The sequence below is a fragment of the Cherax quadricarinatus genome, chromosome 43, assembly GCF_038502225.1.
Source record: "Cherax quadricarinatus isolate ZL_2023a chromosome 43, ASM3850222v1, whole genome shotgun sequence".
Taxonomy (NCBI): Eukaryota; Metazoa; Arthropoda; class Malacostraca; order Decapoda; family Parastacidae; genus Cherax; species Cherax quadricarinatus.
In genome coordinates this window covers 6,267,614-6,284,360 of record NC_091334.1, presented here as the reverse complement: position 1 = coordinate 6,284,360, position 16,747 = coordinate 6,267,614, and the positions used below count along the sequence as shown (strand labels likewise).

At 39.4% G+C, this 16,747-nt stretch overlaps 1 protein-coding gene across 3 annotated transcripts in view; it reads right to left on the bottom strand.

The window, feature by feature from the left end:
• The window catches only part of Ube4A (Ubiquitination factor E4A), a 76,253-nt gene that overhangs the window by 52,633 nt on the left and 6,873 nt on the right, over window positions 1–16,747 (bottom strand). For all 3 annotated transcript variants that reach the window (XM_070093522.1, XM_070093520.1, XM_070093521.1), the window contains exons 4-6: window positions 5,719–6,046; window positions 904–1,124; window positions 378–584 (exon numbers count right to left, since the gene is read on the bottom strand). In XM_070093522.1, the coding sequence (XP_069949623.1) occupies window positions 378–584; window positions 904–1,124; window positions 5,719–6,046 (756 nt within the window). The remainder of the gene's footprint in view (window positions 1–377; window positions 585–903; window positions 1,125–5,718; window positions 6,047–16,747) is intronic.

Sequence of the window (16,747 nt, the reverse complement as noted above, 5' to 3'; positions counted from 1 at the left end):
ATTAGTTTTAAATTGGCTCAAAACACTGCATAATGAACTGATGCAAACTGTTATTATATTATGGAACATGCCAAACCCCTAAGATTTTTAAAAAAAATACAACTTTTTACTGCAATTCTGCCAATCACATCAATCTTAATTCTTATATATAAATCTTTTGAACACACCAGTCATCTTCCATGAAGGTAGGGTGACCCATTCCCCTCCAAAAAATGAAAATACTTTCACCAACATTCATCCAATCACTTTCTTGGAAGAAGTACAACACGAGTTCAAGCAGCTCCCCGAGCTGGAACACCCCCACCCATACTTCAGAGTACAGGCAGTCTTAATTCAAAATTTTAAATTATATTATTTAACAATAAATTTATATTTACCTTAAGTATTTTGGCAGTTTTAAGATCTTGAGTAAATGGTTGTGCCAACTGCAGCATTACTGCACCAAGGTTAATCATAAAGCCATCAGAAACATAAGTGACACCTTGCAATCCTCCCTGAACATGCCACAAACCAGCACGCCCGCTGTTTGCTGCAAGGCATGATTCTACCCATGTCAACAGTCCAGCCTTGGCCTCTGCTGATACCTGAAATTTAGTAAATTCTATCCATCTTTCTAAAAAAATCTCTGATGTTTTGTCACTTCTATGAACACCTCATGTATGCTAATTTGGCTTTCCCTTATGGAAAGCTATTAATGACTGCTTATATGTAGCAATAAGAATTTGGAAAAGGGCAAAAAATTACCTAAGAAATTATGACAAGTGAGAATGTAGTAGAAGTTAAAAGCAAATGGGCAGAAATAAAGAGAGCAACAAGAGAAGTAATAAAGGAGCAGAGAAATCACACTTCATTTTCCCATACTAATATTGATGGGTAATTTAACAAGATGTAAATCTGACAAACCTTCAGTAACATGTAGAAAATTTTGTAAACCCTGACATTTATATTATTCTGTGCTCGCCATATAGTGTTCTCTGTGTCCTTGTGGACCTGGCCAGGCTGTGATGATGGCTTCTCGAAGAACTCATATGAAGCGCCTAGATGCTTCGTAAGACATGATATACTGAGCAAACTGCCCAGCGGCGTGTTCTGATAAGCTCTGCCAGTCCTGTCCTGATTCACCTCTGAGAAAACAAGAAACTATTTTCTTTGATGCATGAATTTTGGGGTGCCAGGGGTAAATGTAAATGGGGAGCCTTTAATTGAGCTATGTATAGAAAGATTTGGTAATAAGTAATACATATTTTATGAAAAAGAGGATAAATAAATATACAAGGTATGATGTAGCACGTAATGAAAGTAGTTTGTTAGATTATGTATTGGTGGATAAAAGGTTGATGGGTAGGCTCCAGGATGTACATGTTTATAGAGGGGCAACTGATATATCGGATCATTATTTAGTTGTAGCTACAGTTAGAGTAAGAGGCAGATGGGAAGAGGAAGGTGGCAACAACAAGTAAGAGGGAGGTGAAAGTGTATAAACTAAGGGAGGAGGAAGTTCGGGTGAGATATAAGCGACTATTGGCAGAAAGGTGGGCTAGTGCAAAGATGAGTAATGGGGGAGGGTTGAAGAGGGTTGGAATAGTTTTAAAAATGCAGTATTAGAATGTGGGGCAGAAGTTTGTGGTTATAGGAGGGTGGGGGCAGGAGGAAAGAGGAGTGATTGGTGGAATGATGAAGTAAAGGGTGTGATAAAAGAGAAAAAGGTAGCTTATGAGAGGTTTTTACAAAGCAGAAGTGTTATAAGAAGAGCAGAGTAGTATATGGAGAGTAAAAGAAAGGTGAAGAGAGTGGTGAGAGTGTGCAAAAGGAGAGCAGATGATAGAGTGGGAGAGGCACTGTCAAGAAATTTTAATGAAAATAAGAAAAAATTTTGGAGTGAGTTAAACAAGTTAAGAAAGCCTAGGGAAAGTATGGATTTGTCAGTTAAAAACAGAGTAGGGGAGTTAGTAGATGGGGAGATGGAGGTATTAGGTAGATGGCGAGAATATTTTGAGGAACCTTTAAATGTTAAGGAAGAAACAGAGGCAGTAATTTCATGCACTGGTCAGGGAGGTATACCATCTTTTAGGAGTGAAGGAGAGCAGAATGTAAGTGTGGGGGAGGTACGTGAGGCATTACGTAGAATGAAAGGGGGTAAAGCAGCTGGAACTGATGGGATCATGACAGAAATGTTAAAAGCAGGGGGGGATATAGTGTTGGAGTGGTTGGTACTTTTGTTTAATAAATGTATGAAAGAAAGGAAGGTACCTAGGGATTGGCGGAGAGCATGTATAGTCCCTTTATATAAAGGGAAAGGGGACAAAAGAGACTGTAAAAATTATAGAGGAATAAGTTTACTGAGTATACCAGGAAAAGTGTACGGTAGGGTTATAATTGAAAGAATTAGAGGTAAGACAGAATGTAGGATTGCAGAGGAGCAAGGAGGTTTCAGAGTGGGTAGGGGATGTGTAGATCAAGTGTTTACATTGAAGCATATATGTGAACAGTATTTAGATAAAGGTAGGGAAGTTTTTATTGCATTTATGGATTTAGAAAAGGCATATGATAGAGTGGATAGAGGAGCAATGTGGCAGATGTTGCAAGTATATGGAATAGGTGGTAAGTTATTAAATGCTGTAAAGAGTTTTTATGAGGATAGTGAGGCTCAGGTTAGGGTGTGTAGAAGAGAGGGAGACTACTTCCCGGTAAAAGTAGGTCTTAGACAGGGATGTGTAATGTCACCATGGTTGTTTAATATATTTACAGATGGGGATGTAAAGGAAGTAAATGCTAGGGTGTTCGGGAGAGGGGTGGGATTAAATTTTGGGGAATCAAATTCAAAATGGGAATTGACACAGTTACTTTTTGCTGATGATACTGTGCTTATGGGAGATTCTAAAGAAAAATTGCAAAGGTTAGTGGATGAGTTTGGGAATGTGTGTAAAGGTAGAAAGTTGAAAGTGAACATAGAGAAGAGTAAGGTGATGAGGGTATCAAATGATTTAGATAAAGAAAAATTGGATATCAAATTGGGGAGGAGGAGTATGGAAGAAGTGAATGTTTTCAGATACTTGGGAGTTGACGTGTCGGCGGATGGATTTATGAAGGATGAGGTTAATCATAGAATTGATGAGGGAAAAAAGGTGAGTGGTGCGTTGAGGTATATGTGGAGTCAAAAAACGTTATCTATGGAGGCGAAGAAGGGAATGTATGAAAGTATAGTAGTACCAACACTCTTATATGGGTGTGAAGCTTGGGTGGTAAATGCAGCAGCGAGAAGACGGTTGGAGGCAGTGGAGATGTCCTGTTTAAGGGCAATGTGTGGTGTAAATATTATGCAGAAAATTCGGAGTGTGGAAATTAGGAAAAGGTGTGGAGTTAATAAAAGTATTAGTCAGAGGGCTGAAGAGGGGTTGTTGAGGTGGTTTGGTCATTTAGAGAGAATGGATCAAAGTAGAATGACATGGAAAGCATATAAATCTATAGGGGAAGGAAGGTGGGGTAGGGGTCGTCCTCGAAAGGGTTGGAGAGAGGGGGTAAAGGAGGTTTTGTGGGCAAGGGGCTTGGACTTCCAGCAAGCATGCATGAGCATGTTAGATAGGAGTGAATGGAGACGAATGGTACTTGGGACCTGACGATCTGTTGGAGTGTGAGCAGGGTAATATTTAGTGAAGGGATTCAGGGAAACCGGTTATTTTCATATAGTCGGACTTGAGTTCTGGAAATGGGAAGTACAATGCCTGCACTTTAAAGGAGGGGTTTGGGATATTGGTAGTTTGGAGGGATATGTTGTGTATCTTTATATGTGTATGCTTCTAAACTGTTGTATTCTGAGCACCTCTGCAAAAACAGTGATAATGTGTGAGTGTGGTGAAAGTGTTGAATGATGATGAAAGTATTTTTTAATTTTTTGGGTCACCCTGCCTCGGTGGGAGATGGCCAACTTGTTGGGAGAAAAAAGAAAAAAAAAATGACTATTCAGCTTACATAAAGATTTTTTCACAGTGAATTATCAAGCAGCTTAAAAATTACCAAACTGGCATGTTAAACTACTGCAAGACATACATAAGGAACCATAGAATAGATGAGGCGAAGAAAAAAAAAAGATGGGTGGTGCAATGAGGCACCTGTGGAAACAAAACTTTAACCACAGAGGCAAAACGAGGACTGTACAAGAGCATAATGGTACAACTCTGTTAAATGGGTACGAGGTATGGGCTTTAAATATTGCACTAAGAGAAGGTTGAAGACAGCAGAAGTGCCATGATTGAGGGTAATGTGTGGTGTGAACATTATGCAGAGAATTCAGAACATAGAAATTAGATGGTGTGAGGTTACCAGTTATAATTCAGAGGTCTGGGGGAAGGGGTTGTTAGGTGATATTGGCATTTAGAGAGGATGGAACAGAATACAATGACCAAGAGGATGTATAAATCGGAGGCAGAAGGAAGCAGTTGTCCCCAGGAAGGGTTGAAGGGAGAAGGAAAAGGTCAAGTGTCATGGGCTTGAGCATCCAGTCTTGTGTGAGCATGTTAGATTGGAGCAGACACAAGTGGTTGTTATGGTTTGATGGGCTGTTAATAGTGTGAGCATGGTAACATGTATGAAGTGGTTTGATGGGCTGTTAATAGTGTGAGCATGGTAACATGTATGAAGAGATTCAGGGAAACAATACTAGAGTGTCCTGCAGGTGGGAAGCAGAGTACAGTAGGACCCCCGTATCTGTGGGGGACACGTACCAAGACCTACCGCAGATACCCGAAACTGTGGATAGTAGCAAACCCTATACATGTATTTAAATAAATTTTCATTTACATACATACCTATGATAAAGTTTGATAAATTATGCACAATAAGTCAAGAATTAGCACTTTTTCACTGATGGGAAGCACTTCACAACTTCTCTTTGGTTTTGAAGAACTGTCACTATCACTAGTTTTTTTTACTTTGGAGTCATTATTAAGTAAAATTAAGGGTTATTTTTGGGCCAGGGTTAACTGTGGACAACTGAAACCATGGAAATCAGACTTGCAGATATAGCAGTCCTACTGTACCTACACTCTGAAGAAGGTGTGGGGATGTCACAGTTTGGAGGGTAATTTGAACTGTCATCTCTGTGCACTTCTGGCAAGACAGCTATTGAATGAATAATGGTGATGTGTTTACTTTTCTAGGTGATCACCTTACCTCTGTGGGAGACAGCCGACATTAAAAAAAAAAAGTTTTGCATGTTGGTAAACACTGGTGCTTTCTGACGGGATACTTCAGTGACAGAATAAATTTTAATTTCTTTAACAAGATCTTGGAGCAAGCTACTGTTTAGTGTATACCTTACTGTATATAAACTATAATAACACTGAATTATGCCTGTTGACAACCCAGTAGAATACAAGTTATTCAGGCAAGTTAATACAGAAAGTGTGTCATGTTAAATTTTTCTACGAAACTGCACGAAAAAATTCATATCTATATAATTATCAATGCACAGCAGTTACGAGACAAATTATTCCTTGAATATTCTCAGCACATGTAGAATATGATACCTATGCAACACTTATGAAATTTAATCGAGAGATGTTCTGACCAATGGAGGTTTTTCAACACAATAAAAGAAGCCCCTAGTGGTTGAAACATCTAATTAAATGTCATAATTGTTGCATCTGTGTATCTATTTCACAGTTTGTCGGTATTATCATACCTGAACGTTTATCAGCACGTGTAGCTCATTTTGCTTACTTTCAGGGGTCCTGACAAGGATGTTTGCTAGGTAAGGTGATGAAGCATAGAATTCTATTATATCCACCAAATGGTAATCTACTGCCATGAGGGAGCTCTGGTCTAGTTGTTTGGTCACATCATCAATAAGCTGATCAAATAATGGAGGAGGAGTTGTGCCTTGTTCATCTAGATGCTTGATCAGCTCATAGGCAAGTTCCTCCACAGCAGATTTCTGACCCAATTCTTTCAAGAGGATCTGGCATAGCTGTCGGTCTGGGTACTGGCCACGGTAGAGTTCGGGCTGTTCCAAAGCTGTGGCAAGGTTGGTTATCACGGCTGCCTGCACCTACAATACAAAAAAATGCTTATTATATTACAGATTTTTAACTCAACAGCCATCTCCTACCAAGAACAAAAAGGCACAATACCACAACTGGGACAATACAAAAGTAATCCTCACACAGGAGGGTGAAGCTTATGACAACATTTCGGTCCAACTTGGACCATTTGCAAGTCACAAGCTTCTCTCTCCTACTGTGGGTTATTTATGTATCTCCTACCAAGGGAAGGTGACCCAAAAGTGTGCTGAGATCATTCAGATACCCTCCAACTGCAACATCCTAACCATTCCTTCAGAGTGAGGCACTGCCCTTCCCACTTCCAGAACTCAAGTCTGCTGCTATTTACACTAAATTTTTTTTACCTAGCTATACTCATAACATCTTTTATTTTCTGGGAACTGCCCACATTCCTCAGCATGCAACAAAACAACAGGTGCTAAGTGAAATCATGATGCTATGAAATACAAACTGTAAGATCGAATATTATTAAATTCTAGCCAGTTCTGAATGAAAGTAAACTACTAAGCAATTGGGCAGAATCAAGAAAAATCATTTCTGGCAGAAGTCTTACTGATCTTGTGAGGGATATGAAAATATTATTCATCAGAGGTAAGAGTCGTGCAAGTTACAACCGCCACAGTTAGTTAACACCTCGTGGTAATTACTGTACTAAATCTACACAATACAGGCAGGCCCTATTTTACAGCGCTTCGCTTTACAGTGTTTTGCTAATACAGCAGTTTTCAATTAAACGTATATCTATTCTTCATTTATTCAGACTTCCTACAATAAATATGTTCGTCACTCACTATAAGCTAAGGACGAAAATATCTTAAGGTAAGCAATGCGTGTACTGTATGTGCATTTTTTAGGCCTAGCTATATTGTTCACTTAATATATGATAGTGTAAACATGTTATCAGGCTTTTAATGTATTTGAAAGTGAAAAAGCCTATGAATCAGTTTACAGTGACATCTGCTTTACAGCGGTAGCCCAGAACCTAACCTGCTGTATAAGTGGGGCCTTCCTGTATTTACGAGATTACAGTGGATCCCCGAGTTTCGTGATTAATCTGTTCCAGAGAGTCTGTCGAATGGTGAAATTCACGATTGGCAAATCCATTTTCCACATAAGAAATAATGGAAATCCAATCAATCCATTTCAGACACCCAAAAGTATTAACCCTTTGACTGTTGCAACCCCAAATCCTGAGGTGTCTCCTGGTGTCGAAAAATTTTAGAAAGAAAAAAATCTTATGAAATGATAATCTTTTACTGATGGTAATGACACCAAAAGAACGAAATATGATGGAAAACTTACAGAATTACGCTCACGCGAACTTAGCGACCTCGGTGATATTTACGAATCGGCGATTTCGCCCACTTTGAGCCCTATTTTTGGCTAATTCCATTGCTCCAGTCGACCAAACTCATACCTATTTCTTTAGAACTCCATTTGTTCTATTGATTGAGTACAAGAAACTGCCCATTTACCGATTTCAACTACCCAATAACGTGATCAGAACTTTGCAATTTGGCCAATTTCACGCAAATTAAAAAATATAATTTCAAAATAGGGTCCAGAATGAACAATGCAGACATTCCTGGCACTAAAATAACATTTCTTTGTTCATCAGTCATGTCTCCAGGCCCCTCTGATATTACTCTTGCTTTCTATTTTGAATTTTTATTCAAACAAAAAATAGCAGATATACTGTTATGCAGACTACTACATTATTGTAATAATTGTATAAATAATATCAACCCATTCATGACTGCATATTAGAATGCCCAGTTGGACATTTATTGGACAAAGACGTTTGTTTACTTTTGAACATTGGCAAAAATCAAACATTTCCCCTACTTTGAGCTCCATTTCATTGTAAAACCAATCAAAATCACCTCTATTTCTATGTTTTCCATTCTATAGAATGAGACCAAGAAAACGAGAATATAACCATAAATACTATATGAAAATACACCACAAAGTCGGTGTTTTAATCCAAAAACACGGTCGGAGTTTTTTTTTCTCATTATGCACTGCATGCTGCAGGATTTTTTTCACATAGTGCACACTGACCACACAGACCCATTCTTTCACATGTGGACCTACCAGCTTTTTCCTGCTTGATTTGAAGCCGCTAGAATTTTTGAGTACATATACGTCAAACGCGGTGGCTCGTAAGACGTATATACGTATGTGACCGAAACAGTCAAAGGGTTAACAAAATTTTTTTAAAGATTAAATATAGATTTACATACAGAAAGCAATGACAAATAAATATAAAGCACTAATAAAATGGATAAATGAACATTTAACATCTAACTTACTTTTATTGATTCTTGTTAGTGTATGGAAGACAAGTAGGAGGCGAGAGGGAGGAGAGTTTATTATGCTTCAATATGACACTAATATCTCTATAGCTTATTTATCTATCAAATTTATGTAATATGACATAATAAACAAGATTAATAACACACAAACCATGATATATATATTCTAGAATAATGTATGCGAGGAGTAAGTGGTGGAAGTGTTGTTGTTGGGTTTATAAGGCCCACTGAGAGAAGCCATACACACTAGTGGTAGTGGAGGCAGCAGCAGCAGAAGCCACCAACACTATTCACACTTAAACAATGTTTTTTTTTTTTTTTTTTTTTCAACAAGTCGGCCGTCTCCCACCGAGGCAGGGTGACCCAAAAAAGAAAGAAAATCCCCAAAAAGAAAATACTTTCATCATCATTCAACACTTTCACCACACTCGCACATTATCACTGCTTTTGCAGAGGTGCTCAGAATACAACAGTTTAGAAGCATATACGTATAGAGATACACAACATATCCCTCCAAACTGCCAATATCCCAAACCCCTCCTTTAAAGTGCAGGCATTGTACTTCCTGGAAATGGGAAGTACTGTTAAACAATGTATGTAATTTATATACAGTGGACCCTCGACTAACGCTATTAATCCGTTCCTGAGAGCTCATCGTTAGTCAAAATAATCGTTAGTCAAGTTAATTTTCCCCATAAGAAATAATGGAAATCAAAATAATCCGTGCAAGACACCCAAAAGTATTGAAAAAAAAATTTTTTAACACATGAAATATTAATTTTAATACACACAAACTGAAGAAGACATGCACAGTTACATGACACTTACCTTTATTGAAGATCTGGTGATGATTGATGGGATGGGAAGAGGGGATTGTGTTGATGGTCTTAGTGTTTAGAAGGGAAATCCCCTTCCATTAGGACTTGAGGTGGCAAGTCCTTTTTCGGGGTTACTTCCCTTCTTTTAATGCCACTAGGACCAGCTTGAGAGTCACCGGACCTCTGTCGCACAACATATCTGCCCATAGAGGCCTGTACCTCCCGTTCCTTTATGACATTCCTAACGTGTTTCACAACATTGTCAGTGTCACCATTAAACACTTGTTCAGGTTTCAGTCCTTCACTGTCTATGTACTCCTTGAATTCCTGCACAAATTTTTCAGCTGCTTTCTGGTCCAAACTGGCAGCCTCACCATGCCTTATCACACTATGTATACCACTATGATTCTTAAATCTCTCAAGCCAACCTTTGCTGGCCTTAAATTCACTCACATCACCACTAGTTGCTGGCATTTTTCTAATTAAATCGTCATGCAACTTCCTAGCCTTTTCACCTATGATCGCTTGAGAGATGCTACCTCCTGCTATCTGTTTTTCGTTTATCCATACCAATAACAGTCTCTCAACATCTTCTATCACTTGCGATCTCAGTTTCGAAAACATAGTTGCACCTTTGGCAAGAACAGCTTCCTTGATTGCCGTTTTCTTGGCCACAATAGTAGCGATGGTTGATTGGGGTTTTGTGTACAGCCTGGCCAGCTCGGAGACATGCACTCCACTTTCATACTTAGCAATGATCTCTTTCTTCATATCCATAGTAATTCTCACCCTTTTTGCTGTAGGGTTGGCACTAGAAGCTTTCTTGGGGCCCATGGTGACTTATTTTGCAGGTGCAATCACTAAAAAGGCTGTGATAATATGAAATGTTCCGATTGTATGTTTGGAAGCGACCGCGGTGGCTGGCTGGCTTGTAAACACTGGCCAGAAGTGGATGCGTCTCAGACGGAAGGAATAGTGTTGGTCGAGTTTTTTAGAGCTAATCGAGGCAAAATTTTTGCGATAAAATGTATCGCTAGTCAGATTTATCGTTAATCGATGCCATCGCTGGTCGAGGGTCCACTGTATAAGAAATATTTACAATTTATAAATAAGAAATATTTACATTTTAATTTATAAATAAGAAATATTTGCACTTACTTTGGAGGAGATGTTAGTTTAATTAGTTAGTTTGATGGAGGAGATTCTGGCAGAGGTTTAGGGTGGTCGAAGATAGCAGGGCGGCGTATATTCATTGGCCCTATACACCTCGAACAACGTTGGAGAGTTACTTTCATGTCGTTTTTCCATCACTTAATCGCTTAACTTACTTGCTACACTGTTAATTCTACGTTTTATTGCTGGCTGGCACTATAGCCTTTATTGATAACTGCTGCTTTAGTATCCTCCACTTTGGTACTTTGCTATGAGTTTTTTCTTGAATTCTATTGTGTTTCTTTCCTTCTCTACCAAAGGGCTGGCACTAGAAGCTTTCTTTGGGCCCATGGTGGCTTATTTAGCAGTTGCCCGCACAAAAAACAATGGATTATTATGAAATGTATCGTATGAACCCGTGGGGTGATGGTCACTCGCTGGTATACACTGGCACACTGAGTGTGAATGGTGCGGGAGACTGGCTTTGTGTACGCGCTGACAGCGAACGCGTACTGGATGGTCGCCGGATCATGAGACCAACCACGAACCGCGAAGCTAAATTTTCGCGAAAAAAGTTGCCAAAAGTGGGATTTCACGAAAGTCGCGGCTGCCGAATGGCGGGGGTCCACTGTGCAATATTTCACTTTCTATTGCTTCGTATTAACCCTTTCAGGGTCTGTGCCGTAGATCTACAGCTTTACGTTCAGGGTCCAAACCGTAGATCTATGCCAAAATCCCAGCGGCGTCAAATTTAGCACGAAAAGGCTGGTAGGCCTACATGTAAGAGAACGGGTCTGTGTGCGCCGTAAACAAAAACTCTAGGCACCCGCATAGCATTGTGGGAATGCCGGCTCAGTTACCTTTGTTCACCATGCCTAGTCGCAAGGCAGTTCTCACTCCAAGGAAAATTGGGACTCTCCTCTTCTTATCTGATAGTTCTGACTCTGATGGAAGTGGAAATGAAGACGAATTCTTTGACTTTGATCAGTTAGTGACCGAAAGGAATAACCAGGATATCGATAATAGTGCAGAAAACCCTGACGATCCTCAACCTTCTACCTCTGGTGTGGGCACGCCTCAGTCACATTCAGTTGTACCTCATCCCAAAAGAAAGCTATTATTTTCGCGTGGCCAGGCCTCTGGGTTCAGTAATGATGATGATAGTGATGTGGATTGTGATTTTATTGCTCTTGACGATCATTCGAGTAGTGATACTGAGGAAACATTCACCAGTGAAACGTTGGTATATACGCCGCCACATGCGCTCGGGTAGTGTTCCCTATGCAGTGCCCAGGGGATGGAGTACATCCCATGGCCCTACACCAGGAATAGCCAGTGAAAGTGAGGATGATGTGGCTACACTTGACATGGATAGACCACAGGCATCAGTAGGTGGTGGTAGTGATAGTAGTGCCACGGCCATGTATGACTCACCAGCCCAGGCTGGGACCCACGCTGCTGACTCCGCAGTTCAAGGACAAAGTGGAGCATCAGCCACCAGCCCACCACAACCACAACTACCAGCACAGCCAGCTTATGATGTCCAGTATCCACCAGCAAACCGTATCTGGGATTGGCAGCAAAATCCCAGTTTTGTTCCCCAGCCCCAACAGTTTGATGACTCTCAAAGTGGAATTCTACCTACTTGTCCCCTTGGAAACACTGCAAATGAACTGGAATTCTTTGAACTATTCTTTGACCAGCCATTGATGGAAACTATTGTCAGGGAAAGTAACAGGTATGTATTTTGAGTACACCATGGCAAATACGATCATATCACCACAGTCAAGACTACATCGGTGGAAAGAGACAACTGTTGCAGAAATGTATTTGCTCTTTGCAACAATAATGCTTATGCCTCATGTCTATAAGCATAATATAAAATCATACTGGTCCACAGATCAGCTAATTTATACCCTGGTCTTCGGTGAAATCATCCCAGTGAACAGGTTTATCTTACTGTTACGTATGTTGCACTTCTCTGACAAAACCAGGCCTGACAGAAGTGACAGGTTATACAAGATTAGAAATGTTTTTATGTATCTGAAACAAAAGTTCAACATGTACTTTTATCATTTCAAAAATCTTTTACTTGACGAGTCTGATTTTGTTCAAAGGTAGACTGTCGTTCAAACAGTATATACCAAGCTGTTTGTACTCTGTGACTGTGACAGTGGCCTGGTATTGGATATTGTTGTATACACGGGAAGTAAAACATTGAAAGATACCAGGATGTTATTGGGTATCTCAGGTGACGTAGTGAGAAGCATGATGGCACCTTATCTTGGTAAGGGGCATACATTATATACTGATAACCCGTACACAAGCCCCTTACTCAGTGATTTATTGCGAGTGAACATGACAGATGTGTGTGGTACAGTACGTTCTAATCATAAACATATGCCCAGGTTCAACGCAGGCACTCGTGGTTAAGAGGTGCAGGTGTTTACTGCCAATGACATCATGGCATTACGGTGGCATGACAAACGAGATGTCACATTGTTAATAACCATTCACCGTAACGAAATGCAAGACAGTGGCAAAGTTGATAAGAGTGACTAATGAACGTATTCAAAAACCAGTGACAGTGATTGATTATACACAAAACATGCACTTGGTCGACAAATGTGACATGCAGATTGGCTTTGTTGATTGTGTTCGTAAGAGTTACAAGTAGTATGTGAAACTTTTCTTCTATCTCAGCCATTTCAATGCTCAATGCATATATGTACCAAGTGAAGATTGGCAACAGACCACTGTATGGTGAATTTTGTTTGTCTGCTGTCAGACAACTCATAATGAAATACCAGGTAACAACACCTGCCATACAAAACTGTCCTCGAACTCCTCAGGATATACCCAAGCGTTTGAGGAGGGAAGGTGATCACTTCATAATACAGCTTCCTGCAACTAAGAAGAAATTTGCTCAGAAGAGATGTGTTGTCTGTGCACAAACAAAACGATGGCAACAAAGATGCAAAGACACTCGGTTTATGTGCGAGGAATGCAAGGTACCTCTGTGCATGGTGCCTTGTTTCAAGGAGTTCCACAAGCTGTAGCAGTTCTAAAAACATGTCCAGTGTTTGTACATATGTAAATATATGATAGAACATTAGTATTATACAATATTTGTGCATGTTTATTGTAATGAACAAAAGTGGTAAACAATATTATAATAATAACTTTAGTGTGGTTGTGTTCAATACAGTGAGTTTATATATATACACTATATACAGTACTGGTCTCACAGGCCACAAATGTACTAGGAAAAGAAAAAAAATAGAAAAGAAAAGAAAAAAGTATAAAAAATGTAAAATAAAGAAATGTGAGTTTGCGGAAATCGCCGATGTTGCTGCCACCCGGTCATTTTGGGTCAACTTCTCGCCTCTGTATCTTGGTAAGTACTGATTAGAACATTTTTTTGGGGTTTTATTACCTTCAAAACAATATATACTCTTTAATTCTGTAAGAAAAAATCTTTTTTTTTTTTTTTCAAAATTTCTTGGACACTGGGGCACCCCTTCCGATTTTGGCCTTGGACCCTGAAAAGGTTAACGATTACTATTTAGATTAATCTTTGTCAATATATCTGTACTGTATGTTGAGTTATAGAAATAAAGTATAAATGTTCTAATTTTTTTTTTTAACAAAGTTTCTAAACTATTTTGAGCATTTATAATTTTTTTTATATTTAACCCTTTCAGGGTTCAGAGGCCAAATTTCAAAGTGCACACCAGGGTCCAAAAATTTAAAAAAAAAAAAAAGTTATTTTTTCTTATGAAATGGTAGAGAATCTTTTTCTGAAGGTAATAAAACAAAAATTTGATGGAAAATTGATGAAACTATGCTCTTGCGAATTTTGATGTGTCAGCGATATTTATGAATCGGCGATTTTGCCGACTTTGACTCCCATTTTAGGCCAATTACATTATTCCAGTCGACCAAATTCTTAGCTATTTCACTAGTATTACTTCTATTGATTGAGCACAAGAAATCGCCAAGTCAACTGTTTCAACTACAAATTAAAGTGATTGGGAATTGGTAATTTGGCCAATTTAACACAAAGTTCAAAATATTCCAATTTCAAAATAGGGTCCAGAATAAGCAATGTAAGTATTCCTGGCACTAAACTAACATTTCCTCTGTTCATTAGTTACGTTTTGAGGCTTTACAAATGAATTCCATTTTGATTTTTTATTCACAATGAATTTTTATTCAAACCAAAAAATAGAAGACTTACTGTTATGCAATATTGTAATAATTGTATAAATATCACCACATTTGAGAATGTATATTAGACCCACCAGCTGGTGTGTATTAGACGTGTGAGGTCATTTGTTTACTCTTGAACATCGGGAAAAATTTAACACTTCCGCTACTTTGAGCTCAGTTTCAAGCCATTTCCAGTGCTAAAACCAATCAAAATCATCTCTATTTCTGTAATATATCTTCTGTTCTATCAAATGAGACCAAGAAATCGCAAATTATAAAAAACATACAAAAAAACACTGCAAAGTCGCTGTTTTAATAAAAAATCACGGTCTCAGTTTTTTTTCTCTCATTATACACTGTGTGCTGCAGGATTTGTTTTATGTGGTGCACACATACTACACAGATGTATTCTCTCATCTCTAGGCCCAAATTTGCCATTCACAGCTTATCAGAGCGAGCTGAGCTCATGGCGTAGATCCGTGTTATTCACTAATTTTTGCAAGAGAGCCACTTTGGTTAAACACATTGATTGAGAGAGCCTCAGCTACTGCAAGTTAGCATAACTCAACTAAATTAAGTAGTACTGAGCTGCTAGTGAAATATAGTAAATGAGAAAAATTAGACATGGTAATATTAGCCTTTATATCTTGTTATTGGTGGCTCGCGAGCCGCGCAATGAATACCACTGGCATAGATCTACGGTTTGGACCCTGAACGTAAAGCCGTAGATCTACGGCACGGACCCTGAAAGGGTTATCACTGCCTATACATTTTGTAGCCAAGGTTAAGATACAGTATGTATAATAATTTACTGATCAACAAGGTATAATAAGAAAATGTAAAAAATATAGATTTTTTTTTTTTTATTATCACACTGGCCGATTCCCACCAAGGCAGGGTGGCCCGAAAAAGAAAAACTTTCACCATCATTCACTCCATCACTGTCTTGCCAGAAGGGTGCTTTACACTACAGTTTTTAAACTGCAACATTAACACCCCTCCTTCAGAGTGCAGGCACTGTACTTCCCATCTCCAGGACTCAAGTCCGGCCTGCCGGTTTCCCTGAACCCCTTCATAAATGTTACTTTGCTCACACTCCAACAGCACGTCAAGTATTAAAAACCATTTGTCTCCATTCACTCCTATCAAACACGCTCATGCATACCTGCTGGAAGTCCAAGCCCCTCGCACACAAAACCTCCTTTATCCCCTCTCTCCAACCTTTCCTAGGCCGACCCCTACCCCGCCTTCCTTCCACTACAGACTGATACACTCTTGAAGTCATTCTGTTTCGCTCCATTCTCTCTACATGTCCAAACCACCTCAACAACCCTTCCTCAGCCCTCTGGACAACAGTTTTGGTAATCCTGCACCTCCTCCTAACTTCCAAACGAATTCTCTGCATTATATTCACACCACACATTGCCCTCAGACATGACATCTCCACTGCCTCCAGCCTTCTCCTCGCTGCAACATTCATCACCCATGCTTCACACCCATATAAGAGCGTTGGTAAAACTATACTCTCATACATTCCCCTCTTTGCCTCCAAGGACAAAGTTCTTTGTCTCCACAGACTCCTAAGTGCACCACTCACTCTTTTTCCCTCATCAATTCTATGATTCACCTCATCTTTCATAGACCCATCCGCTGACACGTCCACTCCCAAATATCTGAATACATTTACCTCCTCCATACTCTCTCCCTCCAATCTGATATTCAATCTTTCATCACCTAATCTTTTTGTTATCCTCATAACCTTACTCTTTCCTGTATTCACCTTTAATTTTCTTCTTTTGCACACCCTACCAAATTCATCCACCAATCTCTGCAACTTCTCTTCAGAATCTCCCAAGAGCACAGTGTCATCAGCAAAGAGCAACTGTGACAACTCCCACTTTGTGTGTGATTCTTTATCTTTTAACTCCACGCCTCTTGTCAAGACCCTCGCATTTACTTCTCTTACAACCCCATCTATAAATATATTAAACAACCACGGTGACATCACACATCCTTGTCTAAGGCTTACTTTTACTGGGAAATAATTTCCCTCTTTCCTACATACTCTAACTTGAGCCTCACTATCCTCGTAAAAACTCTTCACTGCTTTCAGTAACCTACCTCCTACACCATACACTTGCAACATCTGCCACATTGCCCCCCTATCCACCCTGTCATACGCCTTTTCCAA